This window comes from Cynara cardunculus, assembly GCF_001531365.2.
Source record: "Cynara cardunculus var. scolymus isolate 2C chromosome LG 15, CcrdV1, whole genome shotgun sequence".
In the NCBI taxonomy this organism is placed as follows: Eukaryota; Viridiplantae; Streptophyta; class Magnoliopsida; order Asterales; family Asteraceae; genus Cynara; species Cynara cardunculus.
The window spans coordinates 15493611-15515442 of NC_037542.1; the positions used below are offsets into that span (position 1 = coordinate 15493611).

The 21832-nt window shown below is 34.6% G+C and overlaps 1 protein-coding gene across 4 annotated transcripts in view; it reads right to left on the reverse strand.

Moving 5' to 3' along the window:
• LOC112527160 overlaps positions 1-14350 on the reverse strand; it is a 16494-nt gene extending 2144 nt beyond the window's left edge. Inside the window, exons 1-18 of one of the 4 annotated variants that reach the window (XM_025137623.1) lie at positions 14173-14350; positions 14005-14077; positions 12546-12668; positions 11357-11526; positions 10626-10775; positions 10117-10266; positions 8208-8268; positions 7572-7876; positions 6332-6463; positions 4388-4507; positions 4117-4203; positions 3786-3908; positions 3527-3644; positions 3316-3441; positions 2384-2518; positions 2083-2228; positions 1796-1936; positions 583-675 (exon numbers count right to left, since the gene is read on the reverse strand). In XM_025137623.1, coding sequence (XP_024993391.1) covers positions 616-675; positions 1796-1936; positions 2083-2228; positions 2384-2518; positions 3316-3441; positions 3527-3644; positions 3786-3908; positions 4117-4203; positions 4388-4507; positions 6332-6463; positions 7572-7876; positions 8208-8268; positions 10117-10266; positions 10626-10775; positions 11357-11526; positions 12546-12668; positions 14005-14077; positions 14173-14229 — 2277 coding nt within the window. In that variant the 5' untranslated portion in view covers positions 14230-14350 and the 3' untranslated portion in view covers positions 583-615. Of the gene's footprint in view, positions 1-582; positions 676-1795; positions 1937-2082; positions 2229-2383; positions 2519-3315; positions 3442-3526; positions 3645-3785; positions 3909-4116; positions 4204-4387; positions 4508-6331; positions 6464-7571; positions 7877-8207; positions 8269-10116; positions 10267-10625; positions 10776-11356; positions 11657-12545; positions 12669-14004; positions 14078-14172 lie in introns of those variants that run through there. The other 3 variants (XM_025137620.1, XM_025137621.1, XM_025137622.1) reach the window with 3 other exon arrangements.
• Positions 14351-21832: the final 7482 nt, after the last annotated feature.

The following is a 21832-nucleotide window of genomic DNA, read 5'->3' on the forward strand; positions in this document are numbered from 1 at the left end:
GAATTCCAACAAGATAAATATAGTTTTGCAAATTTCTATTATTTTTAACAATGAAAACAGGGGGCATGGAAGGTTGGATAGTACGAAAATAGAAAGACAAAACCCTTGCCACCTTCGCCAACCACCAGCTCCTCCGTCTCCGCCATCCACCGTCGAAGAAATTGTGGCCACCATTTTCCATGAATCCTAGCCATCCTCACAAACCCTAACAGACCTKAATAATCGCGAGCTTCTGGAGACGAATTTTTCAACCGATTCGATGGAGAAGACGATGGCTCCCATCCCGTCGATGGAGAAGACGATGGCTCCCAAAAGCTGTTGGAGAAGACGATGGTTCCCATCYCGTCGATGGAGAAGACGATTGCACCCAAAAGCTGTTGGAGAAGACGATGGCTCCCATCCCRTYGATGGAGAAGACGATGGCTCCAAGACCTGAAATCGTCGGATGGAGAAGACGATTCGTTGGAGAAGACGATGGCTCACACTCCATTCGTTGCTCTCTATCTCTGGTCTAGGGTTATGAAATGAAAGAGGGGATGAGATTGAAAGGGGGAGGCGTGAGATGAGGGTATAATTGTCAATATTTTGGCTTAATGGGGACAACACACCCCTTCCCTACTGTGCGAATAAGCCAACATATTTATCATTAAGCCGCAAGTAAACATCCATATATGGCTGTGCGAATAAGCCAAAACAACCATTAAGCTGATTAAGTCAAAAGTAAACACCCCTAAGCATAAGATACAAGAAAAGACAAATATTTTCTTTGAAATGTATATATAGCATCCCAAACTAATGGGAAGTCCATTGTTATTTCAAATTAAAAACTAAAAAAAAGGCACGCGTGGTTTATACGTTGGTTCCTTTTTAAGCATTCAACATGTTGCTGCAAAAAGTTTCTCCCTCTACATGTAATATGGGGTTCTACTGTATGCTAAACAGGGACAGAGGAGCCAAGAGTAGCTTCATATTTCTCTTCATAAAGCTCCATGGCCAGTTGAGGATATAAGAACCTTTGCCCTGCTGTAGTCTGATATCTAATTTCCCGTGCTTAGTAATAAATGTAGTTTAGAGCAAAATTGTCCCCAAGGAAAGACCCTTACCACTATGACTCCAAGAAAGTTGCAAGGTCAGTAAGCAGTGTCAGGCTTTCTTTTACCTCCTCTGCCCATTAGTCCATAGTCGGGGCTTCCTAAGACAATAAACTGATACAGCTATATATCATAGTTCTGTCTGGCAAAGTGCTAGTAATCAGATGAACCTCCAGCATGATCATCTTCTAATTTTTAAATAGTTTTCTTAGTGTAGTTTAATGGCGGGTGATGGAGCAACTGAATGCGGCGATGCAGGGGAAAACAAACCTATAGGTTCACCTTTCTATTAATATGGTAGGAAATGCAGCAATACACCTTTTGGAGAAGGGAGTGGATCCATCATCGATGATAAATAAAGGGCGCATGAGACGGCCCACAGAGGGATATCGATATATAAAACATAAGTTCTTTGTCTTTCAATTTTATCATGTTTCTCTTGTTTTAACCACAGAACATGATTTGATTTAGGTGAAGAATATCAGTTTATCATATCCTCGTTCTTAACTAATGACAGTGAACACTGAAACACAAAGAATGACTTGGGGAAGATATAAGCCAAATGATCTTGTAAAATCATATATAATCCATGTGATAAAGTAGAAATAGAAATGACAATAACTGAAATCAGATCTGAGAATGGAGATTGCCATCTGAAATAGCCAATTGGTGCATAGAACGCAGTAGGTAAGAATAGCACTTACAGAAACAATCTCGATCAAATATCCTGGAATGACGTTTCCTAGTTTGGAAACGCTCTGTTCAGAAATTTTTGTGAGCTTTGAATCAAGTGCAATAATCGTTCTAAGCAACGAACAGGTGTTCTCCAGGGGTAGTTTATTTGACTGAAAGCAGAAAACATAAGACGTTAAGATTACACATGCAGGTAATTTCCCACAGACCAACCAAGTTGTCCATTAATAATACAGCCCTAGAAATATTTTAAAGTGATAACTCAAAGAGTAAAGTTATGGAAGCTTAGCCAACATACAATCTGATCAATAACTGCTCCCTCTAGCATCTTAAAAACAAGATGATCATCCCCAATTTGAGACAGACAAGAGCAAACAGCACTAGTGATAGACCTAAACAATCCAGAGCTTGACTTCCCGCATTTCTCCATGACTGAACTGCTTTCTGATAAACAAATTAATAAAGAAATTACAACGTTTAGGCAGCACTACTAATTTATTACTACCCAGGCTTAGCCAGAAGTCTAACAAAGAACATATGTCAGTAATAAGTATTGGAAAAAAGTAAGAGAAGAAAATGAAAACTGCTTAGAAGAGTACCAGGACAAACTTCATATCGTGCCAGCAAAGTGATGAGGAAACTAATATAGTCCACGACCTGGATGTGTCCAGCCTTATAGGCAGAATTCAGAACTTCCAAGAAGCGAAATAAGAGAAATGGCTCCAGATCCTGGCCTGCAATGATCAGCATTTAAGAAATCATTGATCAGGGAAGAATTTGTTTGTCAACTTTAGTTGTAGGTTTATTCCCCATTGCCTGTCAGATTGTTGCATATACTTTCTTTAACAGAAATGGTTAATAATATTCATGCAATCATGTATTTCCATGTGAGCTAAAAAAGCTCTTGGCATGTGGACATGATTCACTTTCAGTGTTCCTCACTCTCCTTGTCTTGTCTTCTTCCCTTCCCTTTCCTGTAGAAAAAAATGCATGTACTCATCCTACAACCAAAACAGTTTCATCTATGTGATATATTTAAATGTGATTTATGATAAATTTTCATTTAGCATTCACAACGTTAATGCAGTCAAATCCCTATTGCTGAAGAAAGCAGGTATTGTGATCCACTCAAGGCCATTATATAAAAATATAGTAAAGTTGGAGAAGGACGACATGCAAATTAAGGATGGAAATGAGATTCATCGAAGTTAAGTGGATGTAAAGACTACGGGAAGTATATGGAGGTTGGTATTTGGTAAGACTGAGGTTGTCATTGACAGAGATACTCTCGTGTCAGAGCCACTCACTTATCCCATACAAGGTCTAATTACTAGCATTCTACCAAATTTATCAGAAGAGAGACAACGGACGAAGAACTAATCTAATAGAACTAAAACTATGTACCATAATACGATCAAAAGGATGTGCTGAGGGCACATAATGCTTTCATATAAGAAGCAGGCAATGACAAATAAAGGATCCGAGATTTTCTTTTTCTTTTATCAAATTAAAGGAAAACTACAACACTTACACAAGCAACAAGCAGCCAGCGATTGAAGCAGAGATGGGTCCAGGAAGGAGAAGTAATACAGGCAACAAACAGAAAGTTCCTGAATATCTCTAGCAAGCTTCATAAAAGGACCATAAGAAATATTTCCTGCCAAAGAAAAAGATTATTGGTACTCGTAGAACTACACGCAAATCAGTAAGATGCAGGATTGAAGCATTAAATTTCCTACTACCATCATGACATGTACTGTAAAATTCTCTCAATGAGTACTGCATGCTGTCAAGCTCCTGCAAGAGAGGAGAGTTCATAATAGCACATTGTCCCAATTGAAGCTGAAGACGCAATACAGCCTGCAGGAAGCATTCGAAATTTAAGTAAAAGAATCACCATTATCAAGGTCTGAGGACAGAGAGATCAGAGTTACAAAGATCCAAATGCTGTTATATCTGGTTTGTTTCATGTAATAAGCAATGGTCATGAGTGAGATATACCTTGGACAACGATGGATTTTTATCACCCAAGAGGATTAGCAACAAAGGAATCTCTCTTATCCAGGTAATCTGAAAGTCTATAATTCCTGAATCACTTGTACTTGGGGATAGCCAACCGTCTTTCTGTTAATTGGACACAATATCAAACAAGATTTTGGGGAAAATAAATAAGAAACACAATGGTGTAAATTGCTATTGACTGACAGCCATCTAGTAGGACATACCCTCCCCCTCCCCAATAAAGGCTAGCCTTCATAGACTCTGCTTGCATTTGTTGCTTGAAAGGAATTCTTTGTGATAAACATGTAGGGATATAGGTGAAAAAGCTTACAGGAAATAGCATTTCTTCGACTGCCGAAAGACAAACCAATTTCATTGAAGACTCTGGATCACACTTCTTGAAACCCTCTGTAAAAGCCTGAAATATGTATCACTGAGAATTGTCATTCATAACATCCATCTTATGCAAGGATGTCAACATTGTGAGAATAAAGTACATATACAATCGTTAAGCTTCAAAAATTCAACAGATAAATAATACAATGGTAATTAGTTGTGAAGAATAAATTTTTTCATACAACAGTAGGAACAATGTGGAAAACCTGAAGAATGTGTGATTTCCACGTATCATCAACTTGCATGATCAGTTTGGGGATGAAGGGAATAAGTGGGAGTGAATGCTTCTGGAAAAATGCTTTGCCAGAAAGCACAGTGCTGCATACCTGCAAAATGGTGCATATCATCTCAGTTCCATGACATTTTCCAAAAAAAATATCCATAATTCTATATGGCAAATTTTACTTGAAACAAAGATATCATAATGTTCTAATTTCAAGTGAACAGAGACAATAAATACTGTAATAATACGTCTATTGGATGCCAAATTACTGTGTCATTATTAAGAGCGAAGGATCATGATATATGCCATCAAGAAACAAAATTCACTTATATAGGATAATAGTATTATGAATAAAGGGACCTCGGAAAACTACAAGTACAAATTGAAGACCAATAAAAACAATCAGCTGTTTCACACTCATACACAAAGGAAGCATAAATAAAGGGACCATTTAGATTCGGTCTGTTGGAGAACGAAAGTTTCAGATAATTTGAGCCCATGCATAAAGCAAAGATCAAATCAGGCTTTCTTTCCAAGAAGGAACTTCAAAATCATGTGTTAAAGTTATGATTCTTATAGAATACGATAATTTCATACATGATGAAAATGAAAGGAAGAAAAGAAAACAAACACCAATTATTATGGTTCATATGCAGTTACATCTATGAATTAAATGAACCAACATCATAATGCTAGTGAAATCTGTCAAACAGATTTCAGGCAAACGTCGTTTTTACTGATCTCTGTTCATCAAGTTGGATTCATGGTGCAGTTCAAATAGCCCAAGGTTCGCCATATTCATTTCAGTTCAAGTAAAACTTGGTCCATTTACAGGCATATAGGCAAAGGATTGAAGTGATGTGCCAAGACAGTTATTTAATCAACTCTGTTTCTTTCTACAAGAAATGCACTGTTAGGCTTTCTATGCTTGCACCAACAAGCGTTCTTGATCTAATAGCTTGATTTATTTTATGTTTAGTGATACGGAATTGGAATTATCTAAAGATGAAGTTAACAAACCTAGGATATTACACGTATATTCTAGAAGGGGCAAAAGGGTAAATGACAAAAGTGGCTGAAGGTTGTTAGAAAAAAGAGAATAAAAGAGGAAGGAGGTTTTCCTTTTTACGCATTCTGTTATTTTTGCTTTCCATTGTCTTGGGCTCCAATCTTGTAGATTGTGAGAGAGGGGTTACCCCTGGAGTTCTGATTGTAATTTTCGATTTCTGATTTCAATTAAATCATTCCCTTCCTCTCAATGTGTTCTTACTTCATTCCATAGTTGCTTTAAAGAATTCGATTATTCATCACTGGTCCGACCTGCCGATGACCTGCCGTTTCCTTTGATTCTTTGTTAATGGAAACCCGTTCTATCCAATCCCAATTGGAGCAACATGATGAGCAGCTCCAGCGACTTCAGACTGAGATTACTGAGATTAAACTGGCTCTGCAATCACTGGAGGTGGATAGGGTGGAGTCTGCTTTAAAGAATTCGATTATTCATCATTTAGTCTAAGCCATCTATTTCTTTTTGAAAGGTCATTAGCCTCTGAAACACAATAATAAGACCCCATACTGAGACAACCTACAAACACTCATCCAATCATTTCGATTGAAGATTAGTGCAACAAAGTTGTCCCATGTTCAATAAAAGGGTTACAACCCATAATCCAACCATGCTTATGTGTTAGAGGTATGAATAGGTGCTATTTTCCATATTAAGGTGATAATTGGTATAAATAGATGTTCTTTCTTCATATTAACTTCAGAATATTCACAAAGAGAACTACTTTCCTGATGCCAACTGATTGTGCTTACTTGCATGTGACTTGTTAATGAAGAGCCTCAATAGCCATGCAATCTCATTTTCGAAAAATAGCTGCTATGAAGTCTCAATAATATCCGAAGCACGCTATAAAATGTGTACCTTTTCAGACAACGCATCTACAATGAAGACCAGGAATTTTTCCAAAAAGGCAGATGGGGGAGCTGACCAATCACTTGAGCAAAAAAAGATCTCTGAAACTAGGACATTCAAGACAAAATACCTATTATCGTCCTGCAGAAGCATTGAGAAGGTTCAAGCAATTCAATTAGATGGTGAAAAGAAAAAAGGAAAATCCAATGGTATGACGAAAAAAAACAAGGCAAAATGTAAAATTTAGATATCAGTGAACAAGGACCCGTGAATACAAGTATTCTTTCACATATTTGGGCACCAAATTGAAAATCAAAAGAACCAAAATTGAAGCTCAGAGAGATGGAAATATATCCAGATACATCGCTCCTTGCCATAAAGATCACACATAAAAACCTGGAACTGTTACAAGAAAATTGGTTCTAATGACACAGTCCAGGACCCAGGCTGAAACAACACAGGATCAACCATGGCTCAATCAGACCCGGAGTTTTTGCAGCGACTTCATTGCAAAAAGAATGACATACGATTTGGACAAAATCGAATAGTATATCAGTTACAGATTCTACAGACATTTAAATCATGCCATGTAAAGAAACATGCATATCTAACAGAAATTTGAAGCATAACAAGTCCGACTTGCAAGACAAGCCATGTGTAGCATGATTAACTACTAAACCAAACTCTGTAAGCCATGGAGTTAGTAATCTGTTATTCAGTCAAAATAGTATTTCAACAAACTGGAAACTATTTTGTTGTATGGCAAGGGCAACAAAACCCCAACTAACATTTCAATTGCTTCTTGAGTCACATCTTCGAGTTGGACGTAGAGAACTTGACTCAAAAGTCATCTATGGAGGAGATATCTCTAAGAGGATGCCAAGTATATGTTATTCAAGCTCAAATATTCCAGCTTCAGAGTGTGGTTCTCAAGCAAAAGAACTTAAAAGGAAGTCATTCCAGTAAAAGCCACAAAGAACCCTGCATACCATTGAAAGATGTACGCTATTGTTTAGATATCCGTTTGGGGAATCAGCCATCCCATATAGTAGCAGGAAAGAAGAGACATTTTCCTACTATTCTGATGTTAAGGTAAGTAGGCTGTTACTGTAGCTAAAAGAGGTAACAACTGAGCTTTAGAAAGCAACCAACAGTATATTAGAGACCATCAAAGAGGATATATAAAGAAGAAACCAATCAATAGTTGAGGTGTACACACAATAAGTTTGTTCATTCAGTAATTTTATACCTTCTCTGATGACTGATGTGGCGGGTTCAAGGGAAAGACATCAAATAACTTCTTCAATAACTTCTGCAGCACATCTTGATCTCGTCTGTCGGAAGGTTGTGAGACTTTCAGTTGTTGACCACTTTTGCTGTTCCCATAAACAAAAAACTTGACAACAAGATCTATACTTTTCAATATGGAAAGCACACAATCAAATGATTGTGGTTCCAAAATAGGCATTGTCTGAACTGAGGGGATAAAATCCTGAAGACCACCAACCAAAATAGGCAAAAGGTCCTTCAATTCCTTTGCAGTCACTGAAAAACCTGTTAAAAAGATGTCAAAAAAAGAGAGGCGGCTGATTGGTAAGCATCCGTACAGGAAGAAAAGGACTGAATATATAAGTAGAGAAATTCAGTGATAATATGAGGCAAAAGAACAGACACAATTTATGTGCATGCCAAGTACTACAGATTTTTCATGTTCCTTCTTTTGTTCACATTATGCCATGGGTTGTCTATATGATTGTGATAGTCAATATTTTAAGTTCTTAGTATCAGAACATTATGAATATTGCACATAACATATCACATGCTATCATATCTTATAAAGATATTCACAAAAGAAAATTATTAAATTCCAGGTTTTTTCACTTACTAGAATGATCTTCATGCACTTCAGACTCAAGAGCGTGCAAAATTCTTCGGTCAGCAACAACCTATTGGCAAGAGCAAGGCACGAGGGAAAAGGGGAGAGGAGAAGGTATTATAAATTAAATTTGAATAGCAAAATCCCAAAGGGATAATAGTCCGCATTTGCTTGTGTGAACAACTTCAAACGAAGTCATAAATGAACAAGCAGTGCAGAGACCAAGGAAACATAAAGCACTGTTAAGAACATAAATGTACAGTTGAGAATGCATAACCAACATAGATTACATCAACACTACTGCCAAAACATTAACAAGCAATTGTGAGTTGTTTCACACGTTTTGTTCTCATTTTATAGCCTAAATTGCATTGTTCTCGTGTCCGGTCCTACTGTCCTAGCGTGTCTCGTGCAATTTTCTTACACTTTTGTTTAGTTTTTCTCTGTTTGATGCCTATTACTTTGTCCCGGATATATTCACGTTTTGGCGAGTATTTCCAGTGTGCATGTGTGTATGAACTCGAGAAAGAGAATAAGGGAGGAAGTGCAAGCAGTATAGGAAGCAGAAAAGATGAAGAAAAAGAGTTGGAAGCTGCTCATGCCCACAAGTGATTTAGCCGCGCAGGCAAGAGGAAATCTGGATATTGACATTTTTCTACTGTTTACGGCCATAAGCATTTTAGCCACGCGTCCACGAACGACGCTGCAGTCCCCGAAAATCCGTTTTTAGCCAGGGTTATTTTGGTCATTTGGGCTTGGATATTTAAGCTTTTTGGTACCCTGTTTTAGGTAATATGCCCCAACATACTTCCATTCCAGATTTAGATTTTCCTTTATGTGTTAGGGTAGATGTTTAGCTTAATTTGGAGAATGGAGCTTGCAATCTCAGATCTGAAAGACATGTAATAGGAGTCAGAAAATAAGTTTGCCTTCACTTGGAAATATCCATACTAAGGGGCCGTTTACCAAACACTTACCGGGGTAAGTACTTACCGGCAAAATTTAACACTATAACTTACTTACAGGGTAAGATTTTAGTCCATCAAAACGGTATCGTATGCAACACTACCGGGTAAGCGCTAACCGTGGTAAGAGTCGTCCGCCCTCACTTACAGGGTAAAACTCTGGGTCCTTGCATTCGCTCTTACCGGGTAAGATTTTGTGTCCTTGCCATATTCATCCGGTAAGGTAATGTGACTTGGTAAGCACTTACCTGGGTAAGTGTTTCATAAACGGCCCCTAAGTGAATGTTGTCAAGCACATATCACAATGTCAACACCCTGCATATAGAGCAAAAGCATAACATTTCTGATCTCATTTCATTGCATAGATCTAAAATCATTGCTAGTGTGACTGTAATGGAGTTGATTTGCATTAGGTAATATATTTGTGGGCCGAGAAAGATAGAATGACGTTGAGGTCACCATCATCATTAAACTCATGACACTGATATTCCACCAATATCAGCAAAGTAAAGTTTGGCTAGTAATATATAAGTAATAACTTATGCACTATCTAGTATTGCATAAAGCACCTTTTCCTAGGGCAGAGTTGTCAAAGAAACCTGTTAACACCTTCCTAGACATAAGTATGCAACCATTGAAGTTCAGGTGGGCTCCTTGGGAATCTTAACCATCTATTATTTTCTGTCAAGAAGGTGCATAAATAGATCAATAGTAAAGCTGCAAAATATTAAGCCAACTACCAACAGGGTCAAGGATCCTAGGGTAAAAGGAACTCTCTTCATCATGGGGATAATATTCCAAACATATGTAAAGACACTTCTCAAAGATAAACAAAACCATTGTGATGAAATCATGAAAAAGAACCAAATTATGCCAGAGTACAAGAACACAGAATTTTAGACATTACATGTTGAGGCTAGGTGGCAATTCTTGCATTAAAAGTTAGAAAGTACATTTTCGGTTGACGAGTTATTATCTGTTGTCTTATTACACGGCAACAGAGAGAGACAGTATGCCAAACCAGCAAGAACGCTCTTAAGCTTTCCCTTGTCATGCAAATTAAACTGGTTCTTCTGCAATATCTCTTTGTAATGTTGGATGATCTGTAATTGAGAATAATGAACTTTCAATATAAAACAGGTTTGTATCATGTAACAAGCTAAATATGTCAATATTTCTCAATCTGAATTTTTTTCAAGAAAGGCATGATTTAAGGCAACAAAATAACCGGACCAAACCAAACAAACCCACTATATCCCATTAGGAAGTAGGGTCTAGGAGGGGTCGGATGTACGCAGTCCTGACTTCTACCCACATGAGGGGGAAAAGCATGAACATCCCCAATCAAATTAAAAATATACACCTAACCAAAATAATGGAAAGACTTCCTAAGTTTTTCACACCACTAAGTGGAGATACACTATACATCTATCTTATAAAATAAATTATAAGAAACAAATACCTTTTCAGCATACATGGAGAATGACATTGGGTAGTGCTGGACAACTAAGTCAAAAAATTTGAACGCCATCAAACGAACATCAATTGTCAAATGCGTCATTGCATTAAATACATATGCCATCATCAAAGATATAAAAGTTCCCTGGTTATCCTGGAGAAGTTAAAAATAAAAACTAAATAAGCAAAAGGATAAATGCATTAGGTAATTTGCAATAATAAAGAAAGAAATATGCCAAGCAGAAGCTTTCAAAAAAAATACAAGATATACGTATTTAAACAAAAGGTCATGGCACCCCCAGGCTATATTAGTAGAAGAAATGTAAGACAGGATGCTGGCCCAGAACAACCAAATTACTTAAACCTGCACTCAAAATATATATGATAGGCTCTACACTGGCATATAATACATCAAAGAAATAGTATAACACATATGTCATGTTCCTATATTATTTACTATAAGAATTGAGGGTAAACAACTCGTCTTATTTGTTGTCTCGGCACAAAAATGCAATGAGAGACATGATAACTATATAAACAATCAAAAGACTCGATAACCATTCAGCATCAGAAATATCTGAATAGTTTACTACAACTCAATGAACCTGTGTAATAAATAACCCCAACTCCCAAGCTAGCAATTGATCAATTTAGTACATGCATAACAAGTTCAATTCAAAACTTGAAACACTTGAAAAAAGCTAGAAAGAGTAGGAGAAAAACAAGAGCAACCACCTCTTTACAGCCAGGAAATATCACTGCCTTTAGAAGTTGATATAGTGTCTCGCGAACCAATTTGTCTTCATCACTCATGCGCTCACGCAGTTTTTCTATAACAGAGAGTCTGTGCATTTTTAGTTCTGTTGGATGTTTGAGGAAGATATCCCTGATACCTATCAATGCATCTTGAAAGAGAAACAGCTAGTGTTAATACCAAATCAGAGTAGTGTAACATCTAATCCAACACTTCAAACTCTATGGATCATCATAGTGTTAAAGGTTACCGGTCATAGTACTCATCATTGGGCACATTGTCTGCACATAAGTACTAGAGTTTTCATAATGCATCATCATTTAGAATGTCCACCCAAAAGATTCACCCCACATCACACACAAATACAGGTCAAATTGCATTCATTTCACCACCTTTTACATTTTTTTCATAATGAAGCAGTGTTTTAACAAAACCTTGCAATCTTGTCCACCCTTTTACTTGACATTACTAAACTGGTGATTGTGGACTGAAATTTGTATTTTGTATGTTTTTATTGAAAATTCAGGGTATGCAATTTATAAATGCAGTCAAGGGTTATACCACAATCTGTTACTAAAAAACAATTTTGATGAAATAAGGAGCAAACTTGCCAAAAGAAGATAGATACAGGAAAGATTGCTTGATGGAATGATGTATCATTTTGAAATTTGAAATCCACATCGTGCAAACCTAGTCTAGTAAAAAGCAATGATCCCATGTGAGTTTTTTTATGGGGGGGAGTCTGCACAATTTGCCAGCATAACTGTGGATACTGTTTCCTGGTACCACGGCAATAGCATGGTTCCAATTGATCTATGCAATAGTTATAACAGTACAAAACACTGCTCATTTTATTAAATGTATAGTAGGAATCCAATGAATGCAGAACTCGTAATGATGAACATATAGGAAGGGAAGAGAGAGAAATGATAAACTTGCACCATGATCCAACTGACCATGCAAAAGAGTTTAAGCATATCACACCCCCTCCCCCAAAAAAAGTAAATTAGGATTTAGGCGCTACGTAAGATGCCAATCTTATTTACCCACCAATGTCAATGAACATCTTGATGATATATGCTTTTAGTTCATTTGTCAAAAACAAATTGTCTTCTATGTAAGTCAACAAATTAGTTTCACAAACCCACATGTTCATGAAAGAAATGATACCTCTACGAACTTTTGCATTGTGATGAGATGTCTGCTGAAGGAGCTCTTTTAAAGTCAAACCTTTTTTGCTCACAGCTAGACCGGCCTTCTCTGATACCAGACTTTGTTCTGGCAATATGATTGCTGCACATAACATGTTGAGATATCAAACACACTATGAGCCATTATCATTCTCTTAAGGGACTGATCTAGAAAGGGGAAAGGAAGGGCCACAGCAGAACATTGGTCATCATCATCGAAGATAGTTTTGCCACATTCTACTTCTAACTAATACATAGCCTCCTTATAATACTAACATCAACAGGTGTATTTGGAAGTATCACAACACTCTTTGTGCCCAAAGATGGCATAATATATTAAGTGGTTGAAATGGTAACCCAACCATTTATTACTTGGTTTATGAAATTCATAGTAATAGAGATATGTGTCCCACAGAGACATGATATGCAACTTGCTATTTTGTAACCTGACGGGCAAAGATTTGCCTCTGTGGAAAGGACAATTCATTTACATCGACATGACAATCCAATTAATTGGATAGCCAAAATCCATGTTGTATATATTTGAAGGAGGTTGACTTCCTTGCTTGTCATGGTACAATCCTCATCCTGTCAAGCTTGCTTTCTCCTCGGGCCATAGAGACAACATGTCGATGAAGGGATATGGATAGGCTGCCCTCTCACACTTAAGGCATTGTTTTTCACTCTTATTGTCAAGTTAAGGGTATGGATATTTTGCTCGAGAGTTTGACGATTTTAGGAAAGAGGTCCAGGTAGCTCAACTGGTTACAGTAAATGAATGAAAAAACATGTGTGCCAATGTGGATTCCCCATATTAAGCCACACCTCTATAGCTCAGCAATATGGCGGCTTTTTGTATGGTTCAACATGACTTATCATTATTTGTAACAACTATAACTAATATACCCTGACTCGTTAATCCAAATAAATATAAGATTAAAGCATGAGTGAAAGAACAAATTGACCAGAAGGGCGTAGATCATCTCAACTGTAAATGATGGGTTATGTTAGTTAATCTGATGATAATTTGATAGAGATGATAATGGCTGATTTAGTAGTTAGAGTATATGTACGCAATTGATTAAAAAAATTGTGGAAGAATGTAACCCAAAAACTATGGAAATTCGCCAATAGCTTGTCTATTTTGAGCCAAAAGATCAACATGAAAATTTTCATTTTGTGGCAAACTGCAGTTTTACGATATGGCGAACAAGATGATCCTATTTACATCCTCAAACCTGAATGTTTAGTACAGGGCCAGTGTTTCTATATGAAACAATGAATTGTGATTGTTTCTTTAGAGATGCAAAGTTATAGACAAGCACAAAGAAAAAAAAATCCAGAAGGTATGTCTCCCGTGGGGATACGGGAAGCAGGTGTAGCACATTGAGATACAGGTAGCGAGTTAACTAAGACTCAAATTAATTTATCTACATTACCTTTCGATTTGACTTCAGTATTCGTAGTATTCTTTGGTGGCGGCAATTTCCTTCCAATCTTTCGCTTTATTTTCTGCAGGATTTCAAAGGTGCAATTGCAGTGAAAACTTTTAAACCATCAGGCATTTTTCAAATTCCTCCATGAATAAATAGAAGGAAAAGACTTACTTTGAAGTCTACACCGCGCTTTTGCTGCTTCTTCAACTGAGCCTTATGCTGCACCATTCTTCAACTCTTTTACAGCCGACAACCCCAAACAAATAAGCAGCGATGGAGAAAGAGGAGCAGGAACCTGATTTGCGACGGAGAGGGAGGAGAGGACGACGGAGGAAGCAGGCGGCGAGGAACCTGATTTGCGGTTGTATCACCCCAATATTTATATAAAGTTACCATAAAAACATTACCGGGTATTTAAAGAAACGGGGAGCCCAACCTTGTTGTTTCTTTTCTAAATAAGCCCAACATTTTCTATTTCATCCTCCATAGTCCATACTCCATACTCATGGCCCCACCACACGTATTAAAACGATAATCAGCTGAAGCAACGGCACAACCGCAGAAGCGATTATCCGAGATAATTTAGTTTTATACTTGTATTCTACCATCTATTCTTCAATCTTGCTGGTTGTTTGGATGAGATTTGAACCAAATTCTATAGGTCGAAAACTTGCTGATTGCTTGTGCCTTGATATTCGCTAGCCTCTAGGTCAACATTCATATATCAGGATTTAGGTGATTGTTAATTGTAATCAACTTTGATTAGGTATTTTGGTTTCTGTAGACTTTCATCCTCCTTGATACATAGATAAAAAAGTTCCCTTGGGTCTGCATTTGCTTCTTGAAATGTTGCTCAGAATTTTCCTGCATTGATCTTCAACATGAAGCTTTAGAACATAGCCACAAAGATGGTAACTTTTTTGCCTCTTGACAGATTTGAAATCAGGACTTGTGGATTATATTAGAAGTTCATAGCGGGTAATTTTCCTCTTCAGATAGAACATGGTAAGAACGATCATAAGGATAAAGATAAAGAGAGTCTTACTCCCACTAAGTGACGATGACTACTTTTAACCTGGCAAACGTTAACTAGATATATTGTTGTATAAGATCTTATCTAGTAAAATAAATTACAGTGTTTACTCTTATCGTTAAGTACTTGTCGGGTAATGATTTAGTTAAACAAATCATGGGTTTGTCTGCACCTTGCTGGGAACATAAAGCTATGCTACCAAAAAAAACAATGATAACAGAAGAATGTTTGTTTAATTAAAAAAAAAAGAATGCAATAGAATGGATGGTATTGTCAATGACACAATGATACCAATGTTCACAAGAAGAAGCAGCCGGCATGCTTAAAACCCCTTTGCGTTCCGTACAATTCCGGCAGTCGGCGGGGTAAATCATTATATTTCAAAAGTAAAAAGTGTAATTTATGGGTTACTTTTGAACATTCATAATAGTACAAGGGCTTCATTTGTAAATATACAGCATTTTCGCATCTTCTCCTGCACTTTCACGAAATAGTAAAATCAAGTACCTTCAAATATATTTTGTACAACTCCTCACTCATCACCTTCTTTATCTTGTAAGCTAAGCATAAAGTGCATTTCATATATTAGATGGGCAGTTTTGTAATTTTTAAGATTGGGAATTTCAAAAAGCCATGTCTTAGAATTTATGTTGCCATCAATCATAAAAAAAAATCTATTTATTTGGCAAATACCAAATGTAACGCCCAACCTACACCCGGCCGTTGGGGCAAATGTCAGGCCCCGATCCTTGTTCAAAGCACGATTGGTTGCCCAAGTCCGGCTAACGACTAGTTGTGTCTAGGATATGGTGATGCGGGTCATGTATCGAGGTATGTCGGATTCATGGTTTCCTCTGTTACTTTTGCATCGTTCGGTGCATTCTTGGGACTGTTTTGACACCAAAACAGACGTATCCTATATACCTCACTCACTTGTAAATAAGAAATATAAATATTTAAAAAAAACAAATTATATTTGTATGAAAATTATTAGGTATATAATTTTAAATGAGATTTTAATTTAATATATGACCTTCTTATGAATATAAAGTCATTTTTTAATAGATCAAAAAATAATAAATTTAATTAAAAATTCATTTAAAATTATATCCTTAAATGACGCTTTTTTGACCCTCTACAATTAAACATTTAACTAAGAATAATGTCAGTTTGCGGTTTCGTGAATGATATAATAGAGAATTGTATTAATAACAAATTATCAAAATATGGGATATAAAATAGGCACGAGATCCATATTCCTATGTGGGAAAATTTAAATTGATGTCTCCAATAGCCGAGCTACTATGACCTATATGTTAACCAATTTTTTATAAAATTTTCAAAGAGTTGTTTGTCAATTATAGAATGATTTAGTGTAAAATAATTAATAGCAGTGGTGGATCCATAAACTTTTATTATTTGGGGCATCTTTTAAGGATGTCAAAAAAAAATCTGAAACCGAATAACTTTTTCGAAACCAATACGATTTTGGGTTATTTGGTTTTCGGCTTAAAGGTCCACTTTAATTGAATAAAGATAACTTATTCATTAGCATTATAGCAAACAAAAGAAGAGAAATAAAATGAATTTTAACGGGTTGACACTTGGAAGTTAGATAAATTAGAGTTTAATTTCTAATTTATCAAGTAATGACTCATTCAAGTAAGAGTTCTAAATGAGATGACAAGAATTATAATTGAGTCTAACTTTTATTTGTTATGAGTCTATTAATAGTTTTAGGTTAACAAAAATAAAAATACAAATAAACTACTCATGGGGTTTGTTGGGGACATGTGCCCCCTACCCTTTTGCTGTGAATCCGCCAATGATTAAGAGGTTTTCATGATATAGTGTAAAATAAAATATAATTATTTGATAATTGTTTACAATGAAATTATGACGCTAAATGGTTAAGGGAGGTTCAAGATACAAAATCATTCAGAGGGTTTTAAAACCATTAAGAGACAAACATTTTTTTGTCAAACAAGATTCACCTCTCAACGATTCAGAGATTGCCTCTTAATAGAATTATTAAGAAATAAGCAAACAACCCCTAATAAACATTTCATTTCAATTTATCCTCTTATCAATAATCATGACTTAAAATAAGATTTGTTAAGTTTGATTCATGATTTTCTTTATTTTTTCTTAATAAATGAATATGGGTAGTTGAATATCCAAATTATGTATTCAATTAAATATTTCTTTTATTTAAAATAATGTAATGTTAGTTTTCACTGTAAATAATTATCTAGATAAAAATAATTTCAAGAATTACTAGTTTTTATTTGAAGAAATAGTCAAAACCCATTAACTTAACCATGTGGTAGTTTAACTGATAAGGTATTGAATTTGCATAGTAATGGTTATCCGTTCAAGTTTTTTTAGGGTATGTTCGGTGTCCAGACATGATAGAGCATGATTGCATGATAGAATATAATATGACATAATAGTTGTTCATCATTTGGTAAGACAAAACTGAACATAACATAACAAGTAACATTATCAATTTACTATTAATAAGTTGTTTATATATTTTGATTAATGTATGTAATTTATTAAATTATAATAAAATAATTATTTTTATAACAAAATATACCATTATAAAGTTTTCATCAAAACAATTAAAATGACATCAAAATAAAAAGTTTATGTAGTTTCCAAATTTATATTATTCATTTTATACATTATTTTGTCATTATTAGTATATAATAAATTACATAAATTAGTAAAAATATAGAAGCCTTATAAAAACAATATTTTGTTGACAGTAAAATGAAAGTTTAAAAATATAAAATACAATAAATAAAATTCAAAAAATGAATAAAATGTAAAAATGAGACATATTTCATGTTTTAAAAGAGAATTAAGTTTTACTTTGAGGTTATATTGGTAAAATATAAATTTGTTTCACCTTGTTCCACCCTCTTTTATAAAGTTGGGGGTGAAACAAGTTTGTCCCAGTTTGTTCCGCTATGCTCTTATATGTTCCACGTAAAAGTACTGTTAAACAAGAGGTTCTGTTCCATATTTCATATAAATAGAAGTAATTTAATATTATTATATATTAAATGAGACTAAAAAACGAAACGGACATAAAATTTATAAAATTGAATACATAAGAAATCTTAAGAAAAAATATTGACGTAGTGACGTCAATAATTCTCAATTAAAAATAAAAGAAATAATTAGGAACTTTTAATATATCAAAAATAGGGCAAAATTTACATGGGACATGTCCCTCTATAACCACCACCAGTCATGCCTCACGTTGTATTGATTTCGTTACTATAACTATTTTTCCTTTCCCATGAAAAGTTAAATGACAATCATATAAAGAAGGGAATACTAAAATTACTCAACCTACCCTAGATTTTCTCTAAAAATGTATAAGCAACCCCCTCGGTTTTATTAATTGCAAAAAGGCCCTCGTTTAAGCATTGCAACATTTTTGTTACATTGCTCTAATTGCAATCAATATGATTATGCATTTATGTCCTTTTATCGATATAGGAACAAAAAAAAATGTAACGAGTATATAACATCACGTTTATTTTTGTTCGTTGTCCTATCTCACCGTCCTTCATCCACATACGTAACAGAGAAATCGTGCATAATATAGAGTATTCTTTTTTCCCGTTTTTTGGCAATGCAACTTGGCATATGTTATTGGTTGAAAATGAAAATCTAAAATAATCCATGTCGTTATAAGTGCCACGTCTATGATATGAATCCACCTACTTTATTTATTTTCCATTCATTGTCATATAGTACATCGTTGAATGTCAAATGATATTATAACTAGTGTGGACACTGTGCGTTGCGTGGTAACGATACAGTTTTTAATAAATTATACCAGACTAGTTAAGATATAACGTAAACCGGTTAATAATTAGTGGATGTAATGTAAACAATGAATATATTTCTTTAAGTAGTTAATTTGCATATATTGATAATTATTTGTTCATACAGAGAGTTTGAGATATACTGTTAACAAAATGGTTTGAGATGCATTGATAATAAATTTGTTATCATGTTATTTATGACTCAAACCAATATCCATATCACTATTAATGTTACAAAGAGTTTGGACATTTTTTTTGTCTAGAAAAAGGTCTCCTAAAATTAGAGTTGACTTAAAGAATCATCTTCTTTTGTCACTCTATCATCACATCTTCTTACTAATTTGGGATAACCAAACTCATCACATTTCAAGACTTAATAAATATTTCATTCTCGTATCATCTCGTTACTTATGATCGTTACTTTAATATGAAATAAATTTTGAAAATAGTTTTTTATTCTATTCTAAATAAAATTTTAATTTATTAAATCTTAATGTGTGTGTGTATATATATATATATATATATATATACATGTAGAGGGAGAGAGAGCTATGTGCTTAGTTAAGAACTTTAAATATTTTGAGACGTGTTTAGCTAACTATTTATGATACAGAAAAAAAAAAAAAAAAGGAGATGAAGGGATGGAGAAGAAGGCATATACTATCAGGAAGATAGACAATTGGAAGAGATTCAGAGATGTAGAATTACCAAAACGGCAACCCACAATAGAACAACTATTCATCATACTTAGAGAGAAAAAAAAAAACTTTAACAGATTAAACATTTTACATAACCAAAAAATTCAGAAAATTCACACGAGAAATCATATTCTATGAACGTGCCACGTCAATAATCATGGTTGTTGCTTTTAATATGTATAAAAGATATAGAAAGCATGAACGACATCAAGGCAATGCAAAAGCAGATAATTTGAAGTTAAATAACGATATATCACATAAAAACAAAAGTGACAAAAAACATGGAAGCAACTATGATCAAACACGAACATATAAGCTATCGAAAAAATTATTGAACTCTAATGGACTACTAATGAAATGATTTCAAATTGAGGGAAATAAGTAAAACAAATAATTACTCTTATTGGTAGTAGAATTTTAACCATCATAAAATTGCACTCTCTCGAGTAAGGTTTGCATAAAGACAAATTACTCAAAGGTGAAGATTTTAAGCATAAGGATAGGTATCTTTGTAGCTTGTCTCCACAATGAAATAGCAGAGATTGAGAGATATAGAGATATAAAGAATAGTGGAAGACAAGAAAACTTACCAGTGGTAATTGAAAAGGTCGGAATTAAGTCTAGAAATAAATTATTGTTTGCAAAATTACAAAAATATCCTAACTCATTACAAGGGAGATACATTACCAATATAGAACAAAAAGGTCTTTCAACATTTTAAGTGTTCTACAAAATTGTAAAAACTCACAAAATTTCTAAGAAAAATTATTTCATTTTCAATATGCCACTTCATCCTTAAAATGGGTTTTGCTTTTATATATATATAAATTTCAGTCTAAAAATGATTTTAAATTTTAGAACAAATCAACAATTACATGATTTTAAATATATATAAAAGAAATTGATGGTCAAACTAAAAAAAAAAAAGGCAATTATATTTTTGTTAAATACAAATCTGAAACCCTTTAAATAAAGTTGTATTATGACATAAAGTCAGTGGGGTTCAAAAATCACATAATTTCTTTCACCGTACCCTATAATAACGAATAATTTAATGTATATATCAATCCGATTTTATAAGAGTTATTACAAAACAAAGATTTAACATCTAACATATAACAATTAGCTTGCAGGTAGGCGGTAGCGAACATATATGTACAGTAATTTATGAGACATATTTCACTCCTATTGTAAATAAGGAGTAACATGAGCCGTCTACTCATCATCCATATTAGAAAACACCAAGGTGATGCTACTAAAGGCATGAAGTCGAGACATAAGTCCTAAGTAGTACAAAGGTAAGCAAGCAAGATATGAGTTTTGTATGATTTCCCAGATTGAGGTATACACATATGTAACGTTTTCAGTATTTACATAGATGCATAGGCATGCGTACCAATTCTTACAGTTTATAGTTAAATGGTTTCAAATTTTATGCATGACGTACATGTTCGGTATTTTAAAAAAATGTTATGCATGAAAACAGTTTGGTGTTGTGTGTGGTCAAGTATTGAGACACCAGCAACAACAATGGTAGGTGGGGGCACTACAAAGATACCTATAACCAATACATATATTATGGGGGTACCTATATAATTTGTGTTCAAATATTACCAATACATACTAACATACCGCAACCAATGCACTCAATAAGTTGAGATGTATGGCAATTTAAATTTGGGATCTCACATGTTCAGTTATTATCGTATATGTTGCATTTGTGCAAGGTTTAGTACTATATGCATAATGAACTTCTTTATTCACGAGCATATACATGTTCAAATTTAATACTTACATTCAGATTGCATGCTGCAATATCAGTTTTTTGGGTTTATCTGGAAAACTAACTATTAGTCTGTACTTGAATTTGTCAGATGAAAAAAAGGGGGTTATTTGTTTTAAATCTAGTCATGATTGATGTTATGTTTAGCTTGAGCTTTGTTAAGTTTGTAAATATGTTAAAAGAATAAATTTATAACTCAATAATGGTACCTTCATGTAATTGTTGATATTTCATGAGAATATGGTGTGATTAACATAAAGAAGGGTAGGTTCAAAAATGTTACCAAACTTGAAGGGTGATTTTTGTAATTTTATATAATTAAATGCCTCCTTTTTAGCGAAGGAATGCTTGTCACCTACTCCTCCCCTTCATCAATCTCATGCTACACCGCTAGAGAGAGAAACAAGAATCACAGCTCTGTAGAGAGAGAAACGCACACACACACACACACTGCGTGTGGGATCTCTCTTCC